General features: G+C 34.4%; 1 protein-coding gene across 10 annotated transcripts in view; it reads right to left on the bottom strand.

The window, feature by feature from the left end:
* Positions 1–23,173, bottom strand: part of SENP7 (SUMO specific peptidase 7) — a 222,365-nt gene that overhangs the window by 72,423 nt on the left and 126,769 nt on the right. For 5 of the 10 annotated variants that reach the window (XM_071214857.1, XM_058295924.1, XM_058295926.1 and 2 more), the window contains 7 exons: positions 22,804–22,919; positions 18,771–18,955; positions 17,323–17,662; positions 16,040–16,197; positions 13,470–13,616; positions 8,917–9,018; positions 8,530–8,563 (listed from right to left, as the gene is read on the bottom strand). In XM_071214857.1, the coding sequence (XP_071070958.1) occupies positions 8,530–8,563; positions 8,917–9,018; positions 13,470–13,616; positions 16,040–16,197; positions 17,323–17,662; positions 18,771–18,955; positions 22,804–22,919 (1,082 nt within the window). The remainder of the gene's footprint in view (positions 1–8,529; positions 8,564–8,916; positions 9,019–13,469; positions 13,617–16,039; positions 16,198–17,322; positions 17,663–18,770; positions 18,956–22,803; positions 22,920–23,173) is intronic. The other 5 variants (XM_058295925.1, XM_058295927.2, XM_058295930.2 and 2 more) reach the window with 1 other exon arrangement.

The raw sequence follows: 23,173 nt of genomic DNA, 5'->3' as shown, positions 1-23,173 counted from the left end.
TCAATAAAATTGACAAACCTTTAATGAGACTAACAAAGAAAAAAAGAGAGAAGATGCAAATACACAAAATAAGAAATGAGAAAGGAGATATCACCACTGACCCCACAGAAATAAAGACTATCATAAGAGGATACTTTGAAAAACTATATTCCAATAAAAATGACAATTCAGAGGAAATGGACAAATTCCTAGAAACACATAAGCAACCTATATTGATGAAAGAAGAAATTGATGATCTCAACAAACCAATCACAAGAAAAGAGATAGAATCAGTCATTAAAAACCTCCCAACTAAGAAGAGCCCAGGGCCAGATGGTTTCACAGGTGAATTCTACCAAATATTCTGGAAAGAACTAACACCAATCCTGCTGAAACTCTTCCAAAAAATCGAAACAGAAGGAACATTACCAAACTCATTCTATGATGACAACATTACCCTACTACCAAAGCCAAATAAAGACACCAAAAGAAAGGAAAATTACAGACCAATTTCTCTAAATGAACCTAGACGCAAAAATCCTCAACAAAATACTTGCTAACTGTATTCAACAACACATTAAACGAATTATACACCATGACGAAGTCGGATTCAATCCGGATATGCAAGGATGGTTCAACATAAGAAAATTAATCAATGTAATACACCATGTAAACAGATTGAAGGGGGAAAAAAAACACATGATTATAGATGCAGAAAAAGCATTTGACAAAATACAGCACCCTTTCTTGATAAAAACACTCCAAAAGATTGGAATACACGGAAATTTTTTGAACATGATAAAGAGTATATATGAAAAACCCACAGACAACATCGTTTACAATGGTGAAATCCTAAAATCCTTCCCTCTAAGATCAGGAATAAGACAAAGATGCCCACTCTCTCCCCTTCTATTTAACATTCTGTTAGAAGTACTTGCTCGAGTACTGAGGCAAGAACCAGAATTAAAAGGCATTCAAATTGGAAAAGAAGAAGTCAAAATTTCATCATTTGCATATGACATGATCCTATACATAGAAAACCCTGAGGTCTACAACAAAGCTTCTAGAACTCATAAGTGAGTTTAGTAAAGTTGCAGGTTGTAAGATCAATGCACAAAAATCTGGAGCATTTCTGTACACCCATAATGAGCAAGATCAGGAGGAAATCAAGAAACAAATACCACTTACAATAGTAAATTAAAAAAACAAATACCTAGGAATAAATTTAACTAAAGATGTAAAAACCTTATACACAGAGAACTACACGACACTGTTCAAGGAAATCAAAGAAGACCTAAATAAATGGAAGAATATTCCCTGTTCATGGATAGGAAGACCAAACATTAAGATGTCTATCTTTCCAAAACTGATCTACACATTCAATGCAATCCCAATAAAAATCAGCATTCTTTAAGGAACTAGAAAAACTAACTATGAAATTTATTTGGAAAGGAAAGAGGCCCCAAATAGCCAAAGACATATTGAAAAAGAAAAACAAAATTGGAGGAATCATACCACCTGACTTCAAAACATACAACAAAGCTACAGTAGTGAAAATAGCATGATATTGGCATAAGGAGAGAGAGACATACAGACCAATGGAACCGAATTGAGAATTCTGATATAGATTCTCATATATATAGCCATATAATAGTCGATAAAGCCACCAAACCCTCTCAACTGGGAGAGAATGGCCTATTCAACAAATGGTGCCTGGAGAATTGGATATCCATATGTAAAAGAATGAAAGAAGATTACCATCTCACACCTCATACAAAAATCAACTCAAGATGAATCAAAGACCTAAATATAAGAGCCAAGACCTTAAAGACTTTGGAAGGCAGTGTAGGGAAGCATATACAAGACCTTGTAATAGGAAATGGCTTCATGAACTTTGCACCAAAAGCACAAGCAGCAAAAGAACAAATAGATAAATGGGACCTCCTCAAAATTAAAGTCTTCTGCACCTCAAAGGAGTTTCTCAAGAAAGTGAAAAGGGAGCCTACACAATGGGAGAAAATATTTGGTAACCACATATCGGATAGGAGACTTATAACTTGCATAAAGAACTCCTATATCTTGAAAATAAAAAGATAACCCATTTAAAAAATGGGAAAAAGGGGAAACGGACTTTGGCCCAGTGGTTACGGCGTCCGTCTACCATATGGGAGGTCCGCGGTTCAAACCCCGGGCCTCCTTGACCCGTGTGGAGCTGGCCATGCGCAGCACTGATGCACGCAAGGAGTGCCGTGCCACGCAAGGGTGTCCCCCGCGTGGGGGAGCCCCACGCGCAAGAAGTGCGCCCGTGAGGAAAGCCGCCCAGCGTGAAAAGAAAGTGCAGCCTGCCCAGGAATGGCTCCGCCCACACTTCCCGTGCCGCTGACGACAACAGAAGCGGACAAAGAAACAAAAAGCAGACAAAGAAACAAGACGCAGCAAATAGACACCAAGAACAGACAACTAGGGGAGGGGGGAAATTAAATAAATAAATAAATCTTTAAAAAAAAATAAAATAAAAAATAAAAAATGGGAAAAAGATTTAAACAGACACTTCTCCAAAGAAGAAATACAAATGGCTAAAAAGCACATGAAAAATGCTCCAAATCTCTAGCTATCGGAGAAATGCAAATCAAATGACAATGAGATACCATTTTACTCCCATAAGACTGGCAGTTATGAAAAAAACAGAAGACTACAAATGCTGGAGAGGATGTGGAGGAATGGGAACACTCATCCACTGCTGGTGGGAATGCAGAGGATCCAAGCATTCTGGAGGACAGTTTGGCGTTTTCTCGAAAAACTAACCATAGATTTGCCATATGACCCAGCAGAACTGAAACAAGGACACAAACCGATATATGTACACCAATGTTCATAGCAGAATTGTTCACTATCACCAAAAGTTGGAATCAACCCAAATGCCCATCAACAGATGAATGGATAAATAAAATGTGGTATATACATACAGTGGAATACTATTCGGCTTCAAGAACAAATACACTACAAACACACATGATAACATGGATGAATCTTGAGAACCTTATGTTGAGTGAAGCAACCCAGGCATTGAAGGACAAATACTACATGACCTCAATGATATCAAATAAGTAAACCAAGCTGCCTCAGAGAGCTAGAGACTGGATGATAGGCTTACAGGAAATCAGGGGGTAGAGGAAGGATGTAAGCAGACATCTACATGGGTGAAATCTATGATAAGCTGGAGGTATTTGTACTAGGAAGGGATAAAATGGGGGATAGGGTTACCTTTGGGTGGGGCTTTGCGGGCTTGAGGGGGGCTAGGGACAGAGGATGGGTGATATTGCCAAAGAAATTGGGGGGAGGGTGGGGCAACATATGAACATAGGAGACTGTCAGGTATTCACTGAGAGTATAATGCTGAGAAAACCTTTTCAAAAATATAATAAGGAAAGTTACTGTTTAACATACTTAAAGGGGATAATCTGATACAGGACAGACCCCTAGGGAATATGTGAATGCTCATTTTGCCAGAGTGGGTTATATCATTTGGGTAGAGACCCATATAATGAGAGTGAAGGTATACCCACATCCTGGGGAGGACTGATGCCATCAAATAGAGGGAACTGGATCTCTCAAGAGAAATGGTGGCTCCAAGGGCATTAGGGCAGTTGAGCATGTCAAGCCTTCAATACTGCTGCAAGTATCTCTGAACATGGCTCTTCAAGAAATGAAGACTGACTGTCACTGTGGGCCCTAAGGGGAGGGGGAAATAGGTATTGAATAGATGGAACCAATGTAACTGTGTGGGCAATAGAAGTGTTTCACAAGAGTACGCAAGGATGAATATAAGACACGTAAAATTACACGAAAAATATATAGGGGCTGATAGGCTAAAATGTAAATCATAATGTAAAACATAAGATAACTAAAAATTTAGAAAAATGTATAGTCTAAAATATAAACCACAATGTAAACACAAATGTTAACTTGTTAAAAGCTATTGTCTCAATATCTGTACATCAGTTTCAGTAAATATGGTATGAATATGTTAAAAGATTATTGCTGTGGAAGGGAAAAGGTTTTATGTTGGATATGTGGGAGTACTGTATATTGTATATATGAATTACTGTGATCTAAAACTCTTGTGAAGATAAGTTTAATAATTAGAAAAAAGAAAAGAAAAAGAGAGGATGTAGAATTTTTCCAAATTAATATGTATTCTATATCTAACCTTTAAACTCATTGCTATATTCCGTTTTACTATTACGGGAACTTGGCAATATATTGGGCTTCACTTTTCAGGAAGTTTTGGATCACAGAGACGTTCAGCAATGGCAGCGGAGGAATACTGGTGTGGGATGTTATTGACAGGGGACACATAGTTGGCAGGGAATCCTACACAGCATATATCCAGGGTACATAAAAATGTTAGGATATTTTCATAGTGGAAACAATTAAAAACAACAACTGAGGGAGTGCTGAGTTCCTAGCCAGGGGAGCTCTATCTACAGTCCCAAAAGGAACAGCAACAATCCCCCAAGTGCAACGGCAAAGACCAAAAAAGAATGAAGGTCCAACAATGAGCCCCTGATACTAATGACTATGCTTGTGAGCCTGTGCACCTGAAATAAGAAGGCCTAGAGCAGCATTGTGCCTAACAGTTACCTCCCGAGAGCCTCCGTGTTACTCAAATGTGGCCAATCTCGAAGCCAAACTCAGCATGTAAATTCATTGCCTTTCCCCCAGCATGAGACATGACTCCCGGGGATGAGCCTCCCTGGTGCCAAGGGATTCCTACCAAGTACCAGCTGATGATGTAACTAGAAAATGACCTTGAATAAAAGGGTCAACTCGGAACAGCAGAATATCTCTGTCTACATATAATAACAGGAGTTAAAAATGCTTTTTGACCTAAATTAAGAGTGAAATGGAAAGGACAAATGAGTTTATATGACTATGAGTCTCTAAAAAAGAGCTGGGAGGTTATCAGAGGGGTTGCTCTTATGCATACCTCAGCAGAGTCCCAGAGACAGATAAAGTAGATACAACCCCAGGTATTGGTTCTTCTGAGGGCTACAGAGACCCACAGGTTTTATGGTCATGGCAGATGGAGTTCAGTGCCATGTCAGTTGGCCCTTCTTTGAAGTTGGTGTTTCTGTGTGATGGAGCTGGACTCAGATGTGATCTCTTTTCACAAGCCTTTCCTGTTACTTTACCAGAATTGTAGTTGGTGCTGGGGTTTAATATATACTCAGGGGATTTGAATCTCTGGACTGACAATATGATAGCCAGGCCCTCAGCCTCAACAGACTTCAGCTCCTACACTCTGGTTTTTGGACTTACTCCACTCAGCTAATATGGAGTTGAAGAAGGTCAACCACCACACCAGGGAGCCAAGAGTGCCTAAAACTGAAAGCAGGAGGATTGCATCCAGTATCCATGTGGAATCTAAGCCCCCTCTTGACATAGATGTGGAATGGGCACAACCAATCCAAGGTCCACAGGATGGAGGAATAGAATATGGATTAGAGTGAACTTACTGATATTCTATTCATGAACTATTGTGATTAGTAATTGAAGAAAATGTGGCATTGGTGTGGAGAAATTGGCCATGGTGGCTGCTGGGTGTGGGGAATGGAAGGAAGAGATGAAAGGTGGAGGCATTTTGGGGACTTGGAGTTGTCCTGGGTGGTGCTGCAGGGACAATTACCGGACATTTTAGGTCCTCCCATGGCCCACTGGATGGAACGTGGGAGAGTGTGGGCTATGATGTGGACCACTGACCATGAGGTGCAGCGATGCTCAGAGATGTAGTCACCAAATGCAATGAATGTCTCTTGATGTTGGCGGAGAATGTTGCTATGGGGGGAGTAGTGAGGTGGGGGGTATAAGGGGACCTCATATTTTTTGAATGTAATATTAAAAAAACGAATAAAGACAACAAAAAATTATATGGAAGGGGGAACTGATGTGGCTCAGTGGTTGAGTGCCAGCTTCCCAATATGAAGCCCCAGGTTGAATCCTCAACCCAGTACCTCAAAAAAAAAAAATTTATATGGAAAAATAGGGGATCACAAATAGACAAAAACATCTTGATAAAGAAAAATGAAGCTGGAGGACTCAAACTTACCAATTTTAAAAATATTACAAAGCTACAGTAATCAAAGCAGCATGGTACTGGCACAAGGACAGACACATAGATCAATGCAATCAAGTTAAGAGCTCAGAAATAAACCATCACATCTATGGCCAATTGATTTTTGACAAGGGTGCCAAGTACACTCCATGGGGAAAGAATAGTCTCTTTGACAAATGGTGCTAAAAACTAGATGTCCATATGCAAGAGAATGAAAGTGGACCTCTACCTCACTCAACTCAGAAAGGAACAAAGACCTAAATATAAGAACCAGAACTATAAAACTCCTAGATGAAAACATAGGGAAGCATCTTCAAGTCCTTGTGTTAGGTAATGGTTTCTTAGACTTTATATCCAAAGCACAAGCAATAAATGAAAAAACTAGATAATCTGACCTCATCAAAATTAAAAGAATTTTATCATGGAAGTAAAACAACAGTCTACAGAATGGGAGAAATTATTTGGAAACCACATATCTAATAAGGGCATGATATCCAGAATATATACAGAAATCCTACAACTCAACAACAAAAAGACAAACAACCCAATTAGAAAATAGGCTAAAGACTTAAATAGAAATTTCTCCAATGAGCACATGAAAAGATGCTCACATCATTAGCCATTAGGAAAATACAAATCAAAAGGACAATGAGATATTATTTCACACCCACTAGAATGACTATTGTTAAAATAACAAAAATAAGTGTTGGAGAGATTGTGGGGAAATAGGAACACTTGTTCATTTGTTTTGGGAATGTAAAACAGTACGGCCACTGTGGAAAAGTTTGGTGGTTCCTCATAAAATTCATATAGAATTACCATATGACCCTGCAATACCACTTCTAGGTATGTACCCAAAAGAACTGAAAATAGAGATTCAAATAGATATTTGCACACCAATGTTCATAGCGGCATTATTCACAATTGCCAAATGATGGAAGCAATCCAAGTGTTCACTGACAGATGAATGGGTAAACAAAATGTGATTTATGCAGACAATGGAAAGGAATGAAGATCTGATACATGTGATACATATGACAGGATGGATGAACCTTGAATACATCATGTTGAGTGAAATAAGCCAGACCAGAGAAGAACATTGTATGATCTTATTGATATAAAATAATTAGAATAGCAAATTCTTATTGTCAGAAACTAGAATACAGGTTACCAGAAGCCAAAGTAAGGAATGGAGAGTTAATGCTTAATTGGTACAGAGTTTCTGTTCTATATGATGGAAAAATACTGGCAATAGACAGTGGTAATGGTAGCACAGCTCCGTGTAATTAACACAACTGAATTACAAATTTGAATGTGGTTAAAAGGGAAAATTTTAGGTTGTATATAGGTTACTAGAATAAAATTTGAAGAACAAATAGGATTATAAAACACAAGGCATAAACTCTAATGTAAGTTACTATAATAATTTAATAGTATAATTACATTGTTTCATCATTTGTAACAAAGGTACCACACTAATATAAAGTGTTAATAACGGAAATCTGGGGTGAGGGTGGTGTGGGGATCGCTGTATTTTCTGCATAGCTTTTCTACCACTTTTCTAATAAAAAATAAGTTCAATAAAAATGGTTAAAATGGGCCTTTATTGGGTTCTTCTAAGTGACTAATGTTATATTATTCTTCAAAATTTTACTAAAATTTCCAATTAAGATTATCAATATATTTATTCTGTGCCTTATATTCTTACTATTTATGGTGGCTTCCTAATTATTAGATTCTTTATCATAATGCATAGCTTTGGATTTCTGTACATCAGATATCTGAGACAGGCTAATTAAATTTACTTTGATAAGATATTTAGACTTAGAATAGAAGCTTCCTCTTCCACATTTCATTTCTGAAATGCTTCTTTTATATATATTTTTCTTCTTCATTCTTTTCATAAATCATTCCTAAAGACCATTCTCTATTACTTATTATATGTCTTCTTAATGTCATTTATTTTGAAAGAATTTTAGTGGCAAGAAAAGAGAGAATGAGAAAAAAGGTGAATCTCTACAAGGTATATTTTCCAGTCTGTCTCACCCATGTAAAAAAAAAAACAGCATAAAAATGTCTTATCTCTATTCAAAAACATTTTACATATTTGTGTGATTCATATTACTGCTTCTAGGGAAGTGGACTTGGCCCAGTGGTTAGGGCATCCATCTACCACATGGGAGGTCCGCGGTCCAAACCCCGGGCCTCCTTGACCTGTGTGAAGCTGGCCCATGCGCAGGGCTGATGCGCACAAGGAGCAGCTAATCAAATATTAACAAAGAATACCTTATTAAACTCTTATTTTACTTAAATTCCATATTGAAAAAAAATTATGGAAAACTGGTTGCAAAAGATTTCAGAATTTTTGCTAACCATTTTTATTTACACTCAAAAATACAGTGAAAAGAGAAGGTCATAAGATAAAAACAGCTTACCTTGAAATGGGATCTTAACATACTTTGTCGTGAACTTAAAGGAAAAATTAAAAAACAAAAAATTAGTTATTACTTAAAATGTTACTATTCAAAATCATTTTCATTTTTTTCTTTTTCAAACTTCAAGCACATGTTCAAAGTCTATACTGAAAGTACTCAAATACTCTTTCATCAATAAACCAGGGAAATGTTTCATTGTAAAAATTTCATTTTATAGAAGTTTAAGGGCATAGAAGTAGTAATGTAATTCTCCATATGTTCATCCAATATTATTAAATATAGCCAATATTATTATAGCCAATAATATATTTTTTAATATGTTTCTTAAAGATTTAAAGAAGAAATAAGGCCAAGTCAGGTTATATATAGAAAAAATTGCCAACTGACCTTACAATGTGGCATTGACTTTGGTAAATACACCATGAAGCAGGGTTTCATTCTTGGCTTTGCAGACTCAGAAGCTAATAGCTCAGTAAACGTTATCATTCTCTAGGGATAAGCGCATAATAACCAAGCTCACAAGAGACTGATAGACTAAACAAAATGCCAATGTATTATATTATTTGTAATGTGAAAGTAAAACTATTAAAAAATATTCAATTTGTGCCCCAACTGGCATGAACATTCTGTTTCTGTAGAAAAAATACCTGTTAAGGCCAATTATAATTGAAAGACTGATTTTACTACATGAAACCAAAATTGGAGAAATCAGTTAATTTTTTAGTGCCAAATGACTACAAAAGTCTAATGCATCCAACTCCACAATAGGGATGCACTTGTCAAAAGAATGACATAAATTAAGGCCCTAAGCCAGAACACCCCCTCCCTTATAAGACTTTTAGTTGGGAGAGGTCTTTAATTCTTAGCATTCAACTTTCTTTGTTCCACAATACGAATTTCCTTCTGACTGAGGATACTGTAAGGTTCTTGCGCCTTCTGCTTCTTCTGATCTAGGACTTATTTTCTCGAAGTACTTTTTGTATATATCTGATCTCCTTAAGTTTTGCTTTTATAATAAACGCTCAAGTGTTGTGGAGTACCAGGCTCAATCTTACATGAACCACCTAAAAAAGGGTTTGCACTTTTAAGTTTGTTTTTCTATTAATGCCAAATGAATTTATTCTTTGGTTAAGTTTCTCATAATCAAAACACCTTTGAAACTGTAGACCATATCACAGGTACAGTCGTGGTCAACACAGAACAAAACAAAACTGTCTTTATACATGGTTCCCAAAATTAACTTCCAACAGAGTTCCATATAAGTAACAAAGAATGTTCAGCCAAACCACAGGTTGAATATGCCTCCATTTGTTTTACTAATTTAAAAATAATTTCATTTTATAGTTCTACAAATATAAAACTCCTATTCTGTTAATGTAAGTCAATTAGTAAAGCAAACTATGAAACAATAGAACATACCAGTAAAGGACATAAGCTTGGGGTTCAAATCCTGCCTCTATTACCTCTACCACCTACACAAATAGTAGATAATCTTAGAAAACTTAATGAATTTCTCGCAGCTTTAGTTTCCACATATAATAACAGACAGGATTGTTATAAGTTTTAAATGAGATAATGTATTTAAAGTGCTTAGACCTATGCCTGGCACATAGACCCTTAATCAAGAGAAGCCAATATCACTGAAACTAGTATCTGATTATTATTTAGTTAGCTAGTTAATTTAGTCAAATGAACCTTATTATTCTGGCACTTTCAAATAACTATCATATATATTTAATGTATATTTACTCTTGGCAAAATCTTTTTGACATTTCACAGGGTCCTTAATCTCATTAAAACACATCTTAGTCAATGTAAATAACTAGTTCTAGAAAATTTATATTGATATAAAGATGTTATACAGCCATTACTATAACATATAATCATAGCATCCACTCAAGGCAAAATTGTAAAGTAGCAGTGCATCTGTATGTTCCTTGTCTCTACTTTCTACATTCTTCTCTCACTCTCTCACCCTCAAATGCTCTTGTCCTATCAAATCTTTCTGCTTGGCAAAGATCTGACATTTATTTATACCTCTGTACAATGACTAAGCTGATATTTTCTCTCTCCCAGAGGTAAAACCCTATTCCCAGTAAAAAAGTAACTTCTATTTAAGAAAGGGAGAGAAATGTTTTTGTGGCAGAAAGGTAGACCCATCCTCCAAAATATCACACCTTTTTAAAACTTAAGAATAAAGGCGATCATAAAATATCTTGTTCTCTGTATATAGATTGTACTTAATGTTTTTCCTGCTGTCAACAAAGCTGAAATTTTAAAAACAGGAAATGTTCACATCCATTGCAGCATTCTCTACACCAAAAAAAGTTTTAAACCTAAATGTCCAACAATAAGAAAATGGTTCCAGTTTATATACTAGTTTTCCAACACAAATGTTTCTAGTTTAACTAAACTGTAACTATCATGAGAGTGAGAACAATAGTTCCGGTGTCTACTACAACGTCTAACACTTAGCAGACATTAATTGTCTGCAGAATGACTGGGTTTCTCTAATATATTTACCTACCAAATAAAAAGTTCTTACCAAGTTTCATAAACTGTATCTCAACAAGGATTTATAAAAAAGGTCTTTGGAAAATCTGAAAAAAATTTTGAAACCTTTTCTCTTTTTAGTTATTGATTTTAATTTTTTAATTGCTTATGCTATCCTGTTTTAATTTTTAAAAATTCATTTCAGTCTTTGTGTACATGCATATATTTACATGCATATATTTACTTTGATTTATTCAAACACTTTCCTGTAATTAGACATTTAAGTTTTCAGTTGTAGGAAATGTTCCAAAAAACATAAGACAAATTTTTAAGACCAATTTTATGATATTTTTTAAATACCTGCAATCCCCTATTACCTGTAATAACAAAATACTGGGACAAACTCAAATGTCCAACAATTAGGAATTAAGGAGAATCCAAATGTCCCCACATAATTAATTAATTTAATTATGTTAAGTTCCAAAACAATATGTATGACATAACTTTTTGTTTTAAATACATAAATATGTATGTATCAATATATCTGAAGAATATGGAATGATGAACCACCATCAGAATTAGTGATGACTGTCTTTGGGTAAGCAAGATTATGGGTATTCTTTATAGTGTTCTTTTACTTTATATCTGTTTGTCTAACCATATCAAGCCCATTTGACTGTGTGATAACATAATTAATAAATTAATGAAAATTTCATTGTTGAATATTTATGTTGAATCTGTCCGCTGCCCCCCCACACACACACTTTCACTAATCACCTATGGCAACTATATTTAATTTTTCCAACTACTGCCATTGTAAAGAACTCAAAAGAAACAATTGGCTAAAGCAGAATTTAAACTGAAAAGGAAAAATTCTGAAAAGTGAACAAAATTCCTTAAAAAGGAAAAATTACAAAATCACCCATTGCATGCCAAAATCATTACTATTTGAAAACCAGTGACCATGGAATATTAATTTTAAGCCAAATTGTCCTTGTGCTTTCAATAAAACCAATTTTAACTATGTCACAAGCCAATATTATTTGTAAGAATTTGTACATATGTTTATTCTATTGGGACATCCCCTTGAAAGGTCATCAAGTCAACTTCTATGTCATGTCTTAAATCATGTCCTGTCTTCTCTGTGAGGCTGTTTGATTCCTCTGGACAGATATAAGTACCCATTCCCATACGTACCATACTTGCACATAATTCCATTGTACATTTACCATAAAGCAAAGTAAATGTCTATTCATGTGTCTGTTTCTTCTATCAGACTTTAAGTTCACTGAAAGAGAGACCATGTCTTTCCTGTTTTATATTGCTTGTTCTATCCCTAACACAGTGAAATATTAATAAAACCTCTAGGAAATAACCTAGGTATAAACTGGAGATTACTTAAGTGTTTTGCCATAATCTAACACAGTTAATTCAACTCAACAACATTTATAACTGCCTACTTAGGTTTGAGTCATTTACGGAAGTTGCAAAAGCAAATAAGCATGGCTCTTCCCAAAAGCAGCTTAAAGTCTAATAGAGAGGTTTAAGTAAAAATATAACAAATAGGGAATGGATGTGGCTGAAGTAGTTAAGGACCTGTTTCCCACATGGGAGATCCCAGGTTTGGCCCCCAGTACCTCATAAAATAAAAAAACAAACAACAGGCAAACAACTAAAAAACCCAATTCAGGGGAGCTGATGTTGCTCAGTGGTTGAGTGCCAGTTCCCATACAGCAGGTCCCAGGTTCAATCTCTAGCCCTGGTACCTCAAAAAAAGAAAAAAAAGAATATAAGTAATGATAAAAATGCATAAAATAGAACAAATCTTACAACTGATGTACAAAGTGAAATAAGTACACTGTAAAGAGAGAATTTAATTCTGGTGGGGCAGGGGGATCAGGAAAGTCTTCTTGGGAGAGGTAGCATTTCAGATAAAATGATTAGGATCTTAACAGGTAGAAATGGTGAGAAAACATAAAGAGCTAAGTAAGATCCACCCTGGCTTCCACATAATGCATGTGAGCAAGAACACAGAAAGAAAGCAGAAAATAGATTAAGTTCCTGGAGAGCCTTAAATATTTGATTAAGTCAGTCTGCAATAATTTTAACTGGGAAAATGAGATTTTCTTCTTTGTGCTCTCCCTGCATCCTAAATAAAAATTTGTTTTACTACCAAATAACTTTTAAAAACCCCCAAAAATCATATTACATGGAATTTTTTTCACACATGACCTTCATTAGATTAGTCAGAAATTACAGAGATCATTATAGGAAGAGGAAATAAAAGACATTTCAAAATTAAGTATAATGACTTCCAAAATATCCAAAGTGTTCTATATAAATTAATTTCAACTCTATTTGCATTTTCACTAAAAAAAGAGAAACCCTGAAAATACCTTGTCTGAGTCCCAGGTCTTAAAAAAAAAGGTCAAAGAAAACATACTTACTGTAACACAACCTTTAGAAGCTCCTTTTATTTTACCAATATAAACAGAAGTAAATATAAAATCGAGTTGTAGATCCATGTCATTAGTAGGCATAATACAAGAAATGTTTTCCATAACAGGATTACATGGACATAATTCAGATGAAGCCTGGCAAGGAATAAATTATGAAATGCATATAACTCGAGGTATTATATAAGTGCTGAAAATGATTTTCAAACTCATATTCTTCTTTGAAATACTACTAATGAATTTGTAAAAGATTATATATAGTTTTCTCTGTGAAAAAATAGTTACACAGATTTTGTTAAACACTTCAAGAATATTGCTCTGAACAGTCAAATCCGAAATAAATTCCAAAGATCTAAACTCTAGAAACATATCCTCTTCTGTATCAAAGACATGATTTCAAATTCAGTATTCTCTAATAAGCTTTATTCATTTTTTATCAATAGTAGTAAATTTAGATTTATATAGCGTTTCAGTTTTAAATGAATTTTTAAATATAATATTCTTTTAATCTCCACAAATACCCTTATAATGGTAGATTTTTTTTTTGTTTGTCATTTCAAAAAGTTAATAGGTGCTTGGAATGGTTAAGTGACTTGCCTAAGGTTATACAGTTAGTAATAAGCAAAACTAAGATAAACCTAGGTTTTTCTGTTTCCTAGTTAAGTGCTATTTCAACCACATAAAACTGCTTCCATAAATCAAGATGATGCCCTTGCTACTGCAATTTTAATTTTTAAGTCTGAAGACAGCAAACAAGAAGTGGCTCAAAATATCAAAAACTACACCACATTCACTCAACTATACAGCTCTGCTTTTAAAATTTAATAGACTACCAGCGATACAAGCAGCAGCTGTTTCCCACAATCTCTTCTGCACTTCGCACTGCTTCTTTTCAACTCTCCATTTGCCTAGTTTTTGCACATTATTCCTCTTTAACCCTAACATTACAAATAATGAAATAAATTACCACTAAAGAAATTATTATACTCACTCCCCTCCTACTGCTAGCAAATGTGATTAATTCACATCTGAAACACATAATCATTCATTATTTCAACCCGATCACAGTGCCATTTACAAGCTTAATAGAATTTCATTATCATTATTTTTACTGCTTGTTATAATTCTTATGCCTTAAGTGAAAAACGGGGAGGGGGGGGAGTTGTCAAATCAATACATGTGGCTCCAATCAGTCAGACAAATAAATGTGATGTTTTAGTGATGAGATGGGAGGTTAGGATAGAAGGAATTTTTTATTGGGCCTCACATTTTGAAGCAACTATATGCCTCCTAAAAATGACCGAGTCATGTTTCCCATAACTTCATTTGAAACTGGAAACAGGGAGGACATGGAGATGTTGTGGTATTCTGCCTTATAGATTCTGGTAGGTCTCCACAATATTTACTGCTTATAATCATTTTTTATCAATTCTACAAAGATGTTATTTTCTAATAATTTCATCATTTCATACTGCATTATCAATTTAAGGGATACAGAAGTTTTAACTGATTATCAACAAAGAAACTTTTACTTTTAAATACAAGTAGGCTATTAGCCTGATCTGGCAAGAATGGTTACATCTTGGTTAAAATACAGAGCACAGCTGCTGAGGTTATGTCTGTGTGGATTACCAATACAAAAGAAACATCTATGAAACTACAATCAGAACATCAAACTATCTTTGTAGATCTGGTCAAACTCTTCAATACATTCTATAGGATAACAATCTGGGATTACTGAAAAACAAACAAGTTTACCATAATTATATACTGGTGGTCCACAAAAATCATTTTCTGAAAACAGTATAATTAGAGGTTGATAAAATGAAAAATATTAACAAAAAATAACAAACTTTTCTACTGAGCTATGCTCTTCAAAGAACTTTGTCACAAACACTAGTGGCTTACATTAAACCAACAGACATTTCCATTTATTATTTTCTGTAAGAAGGAAAAGCAAAGGATTTTACCAAACTAGATAGGCTTCTGAAACAATTCTAAATGCTTTCATATACTATTTATTTAATACTCAAAATAATTCTGTGAGGCAGCTGTTATTATCCTCATTTAACGTATGAGGAAACTCAGGCTTAAAGAAATCAAGTGATTTGTCCAAATGGCAGAGCCAAGATTTGAACACAAGTCTCTACATCTCCAGAAGCCTTGTTGTCTCCTCTATATCATGCTGCCTTAATGGTATGTGAGGAAATGGGATAATTCCTAGTAGCCATAGTACTGCAAGACCAGACAGAAAAATAATGGAAAACTGTTTAAGTCCAGAAAATGTTTTGATAAAATATTTATAAGTCCAATGAGAACCACAAAAGAAAAAATATTCAAATCATGGAATAGTTAGGCTATAACCATATAAACAATCAGAAAAAATGATATAAACCTTTCACTTAAAAATAGACATTTCTTTCAAACTAATAAGAAATGTTACAAAATTCAAAAATAAGAATATTTCATTTTTATTCCAATAATCTACTTGATAAAACAACAGTCATTAGTCAATAGCGTATATTTCACTGTTAACCTGTGAGGAGACAGAAATAAATTACCTTTACAGATTCACAGGCAATCAATGGCAGTTCCGACAATGCTGATTCAGAAGTACTCTCATTTGCATTAGCGATCTCATGGTCTTGTTTAGATCGTAACTTAATAATTTTGGGACTTTTATGTTCAACGGGTCCTTCTTCATCACTAGAAACAACAACTAAAAAGGCAAAATATATTTTTTAAATGTTTCAAAACAATCTAATATAAAAAATAACTTCCTAATTAATACAACATATCTTTTATAATCCCATTCAATTTAATCGGAGAAGTGAAAATAATCTAATTTATACTAGCTATATATGCTGTTTCCTAATCAGTTACTATTATTCAGCAGGTATCTGTAACATTACCTTCTGAAGGATGAAGACCTTTAAAAATGAAGAAAGCCATGAGGAGACCTGAGGAACAAGTTATAGTTCTAGCAACAGATTGTGCTATTACTCTAAATTTTACTTTAAATCCTCTTAAATTAGTTGCTTCCAGGGAGGGGAACTGGATGGCTAGGAGAAGATGTGGGAAACTATTCACTGTATATTCTTCTAAATCTTTTAAATTTTTTACATCATGCGACTGTTATGAACTACTTAAAACATTAATTAAATCAAAATCAATAATAATTAAATAGTACTTAAACTGTGTGTACTTCAGCTTCCTCAACCAAAATGACAATAATGGTTCTTACGTAATTTTTTCAGAAAACACTAATGAACTGATTATAGTACATAATCTATAAAAATATTACTTTTGCTTCCAAGTACTTGTTTACCCTAAATCAATATTACAATGTCCACATGAATCTTGTAATATTGATTCATGTCCACATGATTCATGTCCACATGAATCTACTCCCTTTCTATCTCCTGTAAACCTATCTTCCAGTCTCTAGCTCTGTGAGTCTGCTCAATTTGCTTAATTCATATCAGTAAGGTTATGTAATATTTGTCCTTCAGTCCTTCATTCAACATAAGATCTTCAAGATTCATCTATGTTATCCCATGTGTTAATATTGAACTCCTTTTTACAGCTGAGTAATATTCCATTGTATGTATATACCACAGTTTGCTTATCCATTCATCTGTTGATGGACATTCAGGTTGCTTCCATCTTTTGGCAATAGTGAATAATGCCCCAAAATCACAATCCTTTTTTTAAATGAAATTAATATATTCCACAGTGATGTTATAAATAGATCACTACCTTTGCAAAGTTATTCATGAAGAGGGGGAAAAAAACAACTAAGGAGAGAAAATTAAGTGTCTTTATAATCCTTTCTATTACTTACTTGGTTCAGCTGAGATCAGTGATTGGTTGCCATCACTGTGTCCACTTAGAATAGACTTTTCTATTGTATTCAATTTACTGTCATCCATTTCAATCATGCAAGAATTCCCCACAGTATTACTGTAAACCAAATTCTCAAATGTTTCAGTGGCTGAATAGTCAGAAATGCTTTTGGAGTCAGCATTCAAAGCCGACTCTTGAATATTAAGTGGGGATGGATTAGTAAAATCACTTTCTGTAGGTTCAGTTGTAATTTCTTCAAGCAGTTTTTGGTTCTGATGACAGTTTTCACTTGACTTTTCAAACTCAGTGTATAGTGTTGAGTCATTTTCTTGTTCTTTCTGAACATTAATTAAGAGCAAAGAAAAAAAATTAGCATGTTTCAAACTTGGCTTCCTTAAAACATTTTTAATTTTAAACTCCTAAAGGTTAATATAGAAGTAAAATCATATAATTTCTATAAGTATATGGATAAAACACTATACAATTATATACTACATTACACTTACTAGCATTTCCCAAATATAAAGATATAGAATTTGGTCTGATCAAACTAATGTCTAAACTTTTTTTTATATCCCACCCCCATACACTCAGTTTTCCCTTTTATTAGCATTTTGCCTTGACATGGTACATCTGTAAACGCATTTTCAAAATGATGGGGTAAGGGTGCTGTCATCTTCAGAAAGTGGTTCAGAGAAAAAACTCCTAAGATCTAAATCAACTTTAAAACAAAAGGATTTTTTTACATTTTCATTTTCAAAAACAATGAGGCCAAATAATAATAAGGGCTTGTGACCAACTATCTTAGTAGCAAAAGCAAAATATTAAAAACTTAAGAGAAGCAGATGTGGCTGAAGCAGTTGAACACCTGCCTCCCACAAGGGAAATCCCAGGTTCAGTTCCCAGTGCCTCCTAAAGAAAAGACAATGAGCCAAAAACAAAAAGAACCAACACAAATAAAAAAATACTAAAAAATATTGAATTGTACACTTAAAATGTGTGAATTTTAGGGTTTGTGAACTATGTCTATAAAATTATTTTTAAAAACATGACAATATTAAAAGGTATGAAAATCAACCATTGCCTTCAATTACTCCATTACTATATAAATATAAATCATGTTTATAATTTTGACCCAAAGGCACTGTGAGGCCCTGGGAGATCTTGTGATTCAAAGGATTAAAGCAGTCTTCTTATAGTTTTATTGTTTCTTATAAAATAAGACTTTTGAAAATAGGTAATATATATTAAGTATGGTAATTCTTTACTTACAATAAATCCTGAAAACTGCAGATAAGAAGCTTAAAGAATCTTGCAAGTAAATTGTTACTATGAAAATAAAGATCAGATAATAAAAACAAAAATCTAGAAGAACACTGGCCATAGTCAACTCATTTTTATCATAACACAAATTATTTTCTATGACTTCTAAATACCTCTACTTACTGTCTGTTCTGTTGACTTAGCCAGAGAAGTAGTAGAATTATGAGAATCAGGTAAATTATTTCTAAGCTTTTTCTTTGTCTTCCTGGATATTAGAGTAGATTCCATTTTTGAATCATAGCAAGTATCATCCTTGCTTCTGCTCACTTCTTCAAAATGATCACAACCTTTACTTTTACTGTTAGGAGCTTAAAAAACAAAAAAAGCATAAATATGGCCAAAAAGTACCCAAAAAAAATCCCTTTATAAAGGCACTCAAAGAAATACCATCAAAACTGCTATACTACTTCCAAAGCTCATTAACAGAGAAGTCTACTGTCAAATTCCCACACTGAAACTGGATGAATATAAAAGTATACCCTATTTTAATTTGTATGTACAATTTCATTATGCAAAGTTTCATTATACAATTGAATTGTATAATTTCATGCAGTTTCATTATATAATAAAACTAAGGTAAGAGAAATATATAAAAGGGGGTAATCTCTGGTAACCAAAACAATGTAAGTATTTATTCCTTTTGCTGTAACTGCATTTGGCTGCAATAAAAAAGATCTTAATAATATTTGGAAAATTCATGTCTGTCTAAAAAATGCTTTGATAAAGAATTTGTATTTGTATTAGTTCTTTTTTAAAAATTTTAATTTCATATATATGTATTTATTTACTTATTTTAGTGGAAAAGGACTATAATTTGAAAAACTAGAGTGCTGATCAATGGTCTTTAAAACACAGCCAAAATACTTTTTTCCTCAGCAATTGGGCGGAGATATGTGATCATTCAAAAAGCTATCAATTTGTCTCGCAGTTTGCTTCTTTTCTATAATAATCAAGGCCCTGTCATCATAAGCTTTCAATGAATCTACCATCCTAACAGAAGAAAGTACTCCCTTTCTTAAGTCAACAAGCATCATTCTGAATGCCATGTCAATTATTATTAGGAATGCTTAATATTTCAGTTATCAAATAAGTATACTATATAAAAATATAAAGGTTCTACCTAAATAACTAAGGCGACCCTGAATTATTTTGCTTCCCGAATCTTTACATATGAGCACCAGCTTAAAGTTGACACACAGCAAGTCACAGTGTCCTTGAATTCACAACCAATAACAACTCATCTAATACTGACTAGCCTGACCTCTCCATTCACTGAAAGTTCTTTGACCTCACACATCTTTTCATACTACTCTCGCTCTTCTTACTCTAGTTTCAGATACTCCTAATAGCTAACATTCATGATAATATGGCTTTGTCATTGCTTCAAAAGTCAGATTATGGAACAGGACTGAACCAAGAACTCCAAGGCTGTCAAGTCTTTTAATTTCAGGGAAAACACTCTTTACTCCATCACCCAAGAAAATAAACTCCCTGTAAATCAATAACATAATATTTTTAAAAGCATGTTACATTTTATTTATAGTATTATAAATTGTAAAGGCAGTCATATACAATTTCTAAACACAAATTCTATACCAAATTACAATTTCTTTTTTTTTTTTAAAGATTTATTTATTTATTTTAATTCCCCCTCCCCCCGGTTGTCTGTTCTCTGTGTCTTTTTGCTGCGTCTTGTTTCTTCGTCCGCTTCTGTTGTCATCAGTGGCACGGGAAGTGTGGGCGGCGCCATTCCTGGGCAGGCTGCACTTTCTTTCACGCTGGGCGGCTCTCCATACGGGGCGCACTCCTTGCGCGTGGGGCTCCCCTACGCGGGGGACACCCCTGCGTAGCAGGGCACTCCTTGAGCGCATCAGCACTGCGCATGGGCCAGCTCCACACGGGTCAAGGAGGCCCGGGGTTTGAACCGCGGACCTCCCATGTGGTAGACGGACGCCCTAACCACTGGGCCAAGTCCGTTTCCCCCAAATTACAATTTCTAAACATAAATACTATAGCAAAAAAAGACTGATAATGGAAAGGAGACGGAGGAAACTTTTAATATAGGAATCTTCTTTCAAACAATTCACTATTTGTACATTAGCAAAATCTGTCTCATGGGAAACAGGAAAAACCTTATTATATAGAGCCAGACAATGTAAAAACAGGATTCTATCTGCACAATATATAAAATTGAACTCGTAAATTAAAACTAAAGAGGTGTCAAAACCCTGTAAATAAAAGAATATTAAATATTTCCAAAGTATTATTTTGGCACTACATTGGAGTTAGCAATGTAAAAGCAAATTCCACAAGACAAACAATATACTACAGAAGAACAGTGCAGGTGGGGTTTAATTCAGAATTTCCATTAACTTACATGTTAATGTAAGTTAAAAACAATTTCTATTAGACACCATTATCCATAGGCGAACAAACATAATAAGATTCAAGAAAGTGTCAGTACTAATTTTCTTAAAAACATGTTATCTATCATGAATACTCTTCACAGATGCTAAAAGATTAAAATGTGTTTCTTTTCTTAGGCAGTTTTTACTGCTGCATCTCTAAATTCCACTGTGACTTTGAGGAAATACTTGAGGGCACATATTAGAAAGCTTGTTTTTTTTTAAAGATTTATTTTTATTTATTTCTCTCTCCTTTCACCCGTTATCTGCTCTCTGTTCATTCTCTGTGTGTTCTTCTGCACCCACTTGCATTATCCAGCAGCATTGGAAAACTACATCGTTTTTCTTGTTGCGTCGTCTTGCTGCATCAGCTCTCCATGTGTGTGGCGCCACTCCTGGGAGGGCTGCACTTTTTTTCACGCAGGGCAGCTCTCCTTGTGGGGCACACACCTTGTGTGTGGGGCACCCCTATGTGGGGGTACCCCTGCATGGCATGGCACTCCTTGCGCGCAGCAGCACTACACATGGTCCAGCTTATTCCATGTGTCAGGAGGCCCTGGGGATTGAACCCTGGACCCTCCATATGGTAGATGGATGCTCTATCAACTGAGACAAGTCCACTTCCCCAGAAAGCTTTTTATTCAACTACTTCTACTCTACCCAGAAAAGCAATAGAAAGTGAGGGCTGGGATTGTTTTTATCATATACTGAGTCTACTTGTACAAATACTTATATTTTTCCTTGGTAATTAAAGGTAATTATTTCTGGGAAAAAGTAAAATTCATAAAAAAACAAATGTCTTCATATGCAGAGTACTTAATGACTAACTGAAAATTTGTCTCTACAGTCATAATGCTGTCTCTAAAGATTTCCCTCATAATAGTTTAGATGGTTTCCTGTGTACAACAGTTATTAGTCTAGTTTCCTTTCATCTTTTCCTTTATTATGAAAAAGGTAAACAGCTAGTCGTATCCCAAATGAAGTAGAAATACATTTTGCATAGTATCACTAAAGGACCCTCTTTTCTTGTGAATAATCATAAAATCATTCAGAAAACAAGATGCCTAAACAAATTTAAAGCTATCAATAATCAAAGAAACCCTTAAAGATATTAGCTTAATAATCAACTAATGTTGTAAATAGTTTTGGCATAAATTTTGGTAAAATATTTCACTGAAAATCTTGAAAGAGACAAAAAGGAAAAAGGTCAATGTGATAACCCTACATGCAAGGAGCCCTACCAAGAATTTTCACAAGTCTGGGATGTATTTACCTTTAAATTTGCTAATAGTGGCTTGTTTTGGCATCCGCCTAGAGTTGAGAGAAATTCTAATGAATAAAAATGTTATTTCTTGGTAGGAGAAGAGATACTGGGAAGCTAATAACAATAATCCAGTTAGCAGTAATATCAATTAGCAGACATATCCATGAGAATAACCCTCAAAAAGAGCTAAACTAACATTATTAACTTATAAATGTATTCCTCAGACCCCTCCAAAAGAGAGAGAAATAGTGGGGGGAGAGAGAGAGAGAGAATTTAAAATTTAATTTTTGGAATTATTAAATCAAGAAATGAATACAACAGTATACAAATAGTAAATTTAGCAACTTTCTTTTGTTGCAAATCTCCCTGTATTTTCATGTATCCTTTATATGTAAGATAAAATACTTGCTTATTTTCAACTTAAAAATTATTGGCAATGAAATGCCATAAAAATTCAAATTCAAATAGTTTTCTAAGATTTACAAACCTTTAGGCTGAGTATCAGAAATTACAAGAGAAACGCCATCATCATCCCTTTGCTTTTCAATACTGTGCGCAGTCTGCTTTGCAGAATTATCTACTGTCATACCACGTTGTGAACACCTACAAAACAGAATTACAGTATACTCAATTCCTCTAAAGCCTAAATGAATTTAGAAGCTAAACAGCATATTCAACAACAAAATTATGAAAATTCAACAGGTTACAATACATTCCCAAATGGAAGAGGATATGATCTGGGCAATGAAAAGAATACTGAATTGAAATTTGAGAAACAGGTCCTCATCCGTGTTCTACCTTAACATTCACAAAGTATTTTAGGGGGAAAGATGTAGGATACCTATACTCCAAGATTA

Source organism: Dasypus novemcinctus, chromosome 4 (assembly GCF_030445035.2).
Source record: "Dasypus novemcinctus isolate mDasNov1 chromosome 4, mDasNov1.1.hap2, whole genome shotgun sequence".
NCBI classification, from domain to species: domain Eukaryota; kingdom Metazoa; phylum Chordata; class Mammalia; order Cingulata; family Dasypodidae; genus Dasypus; species Dasypus novemcinctus.
The sequence above is the reverse complement of the archived record's forward strand: the minus strand, read 5'-3'. Positions and strand labels throughout refer to the sequence as shown.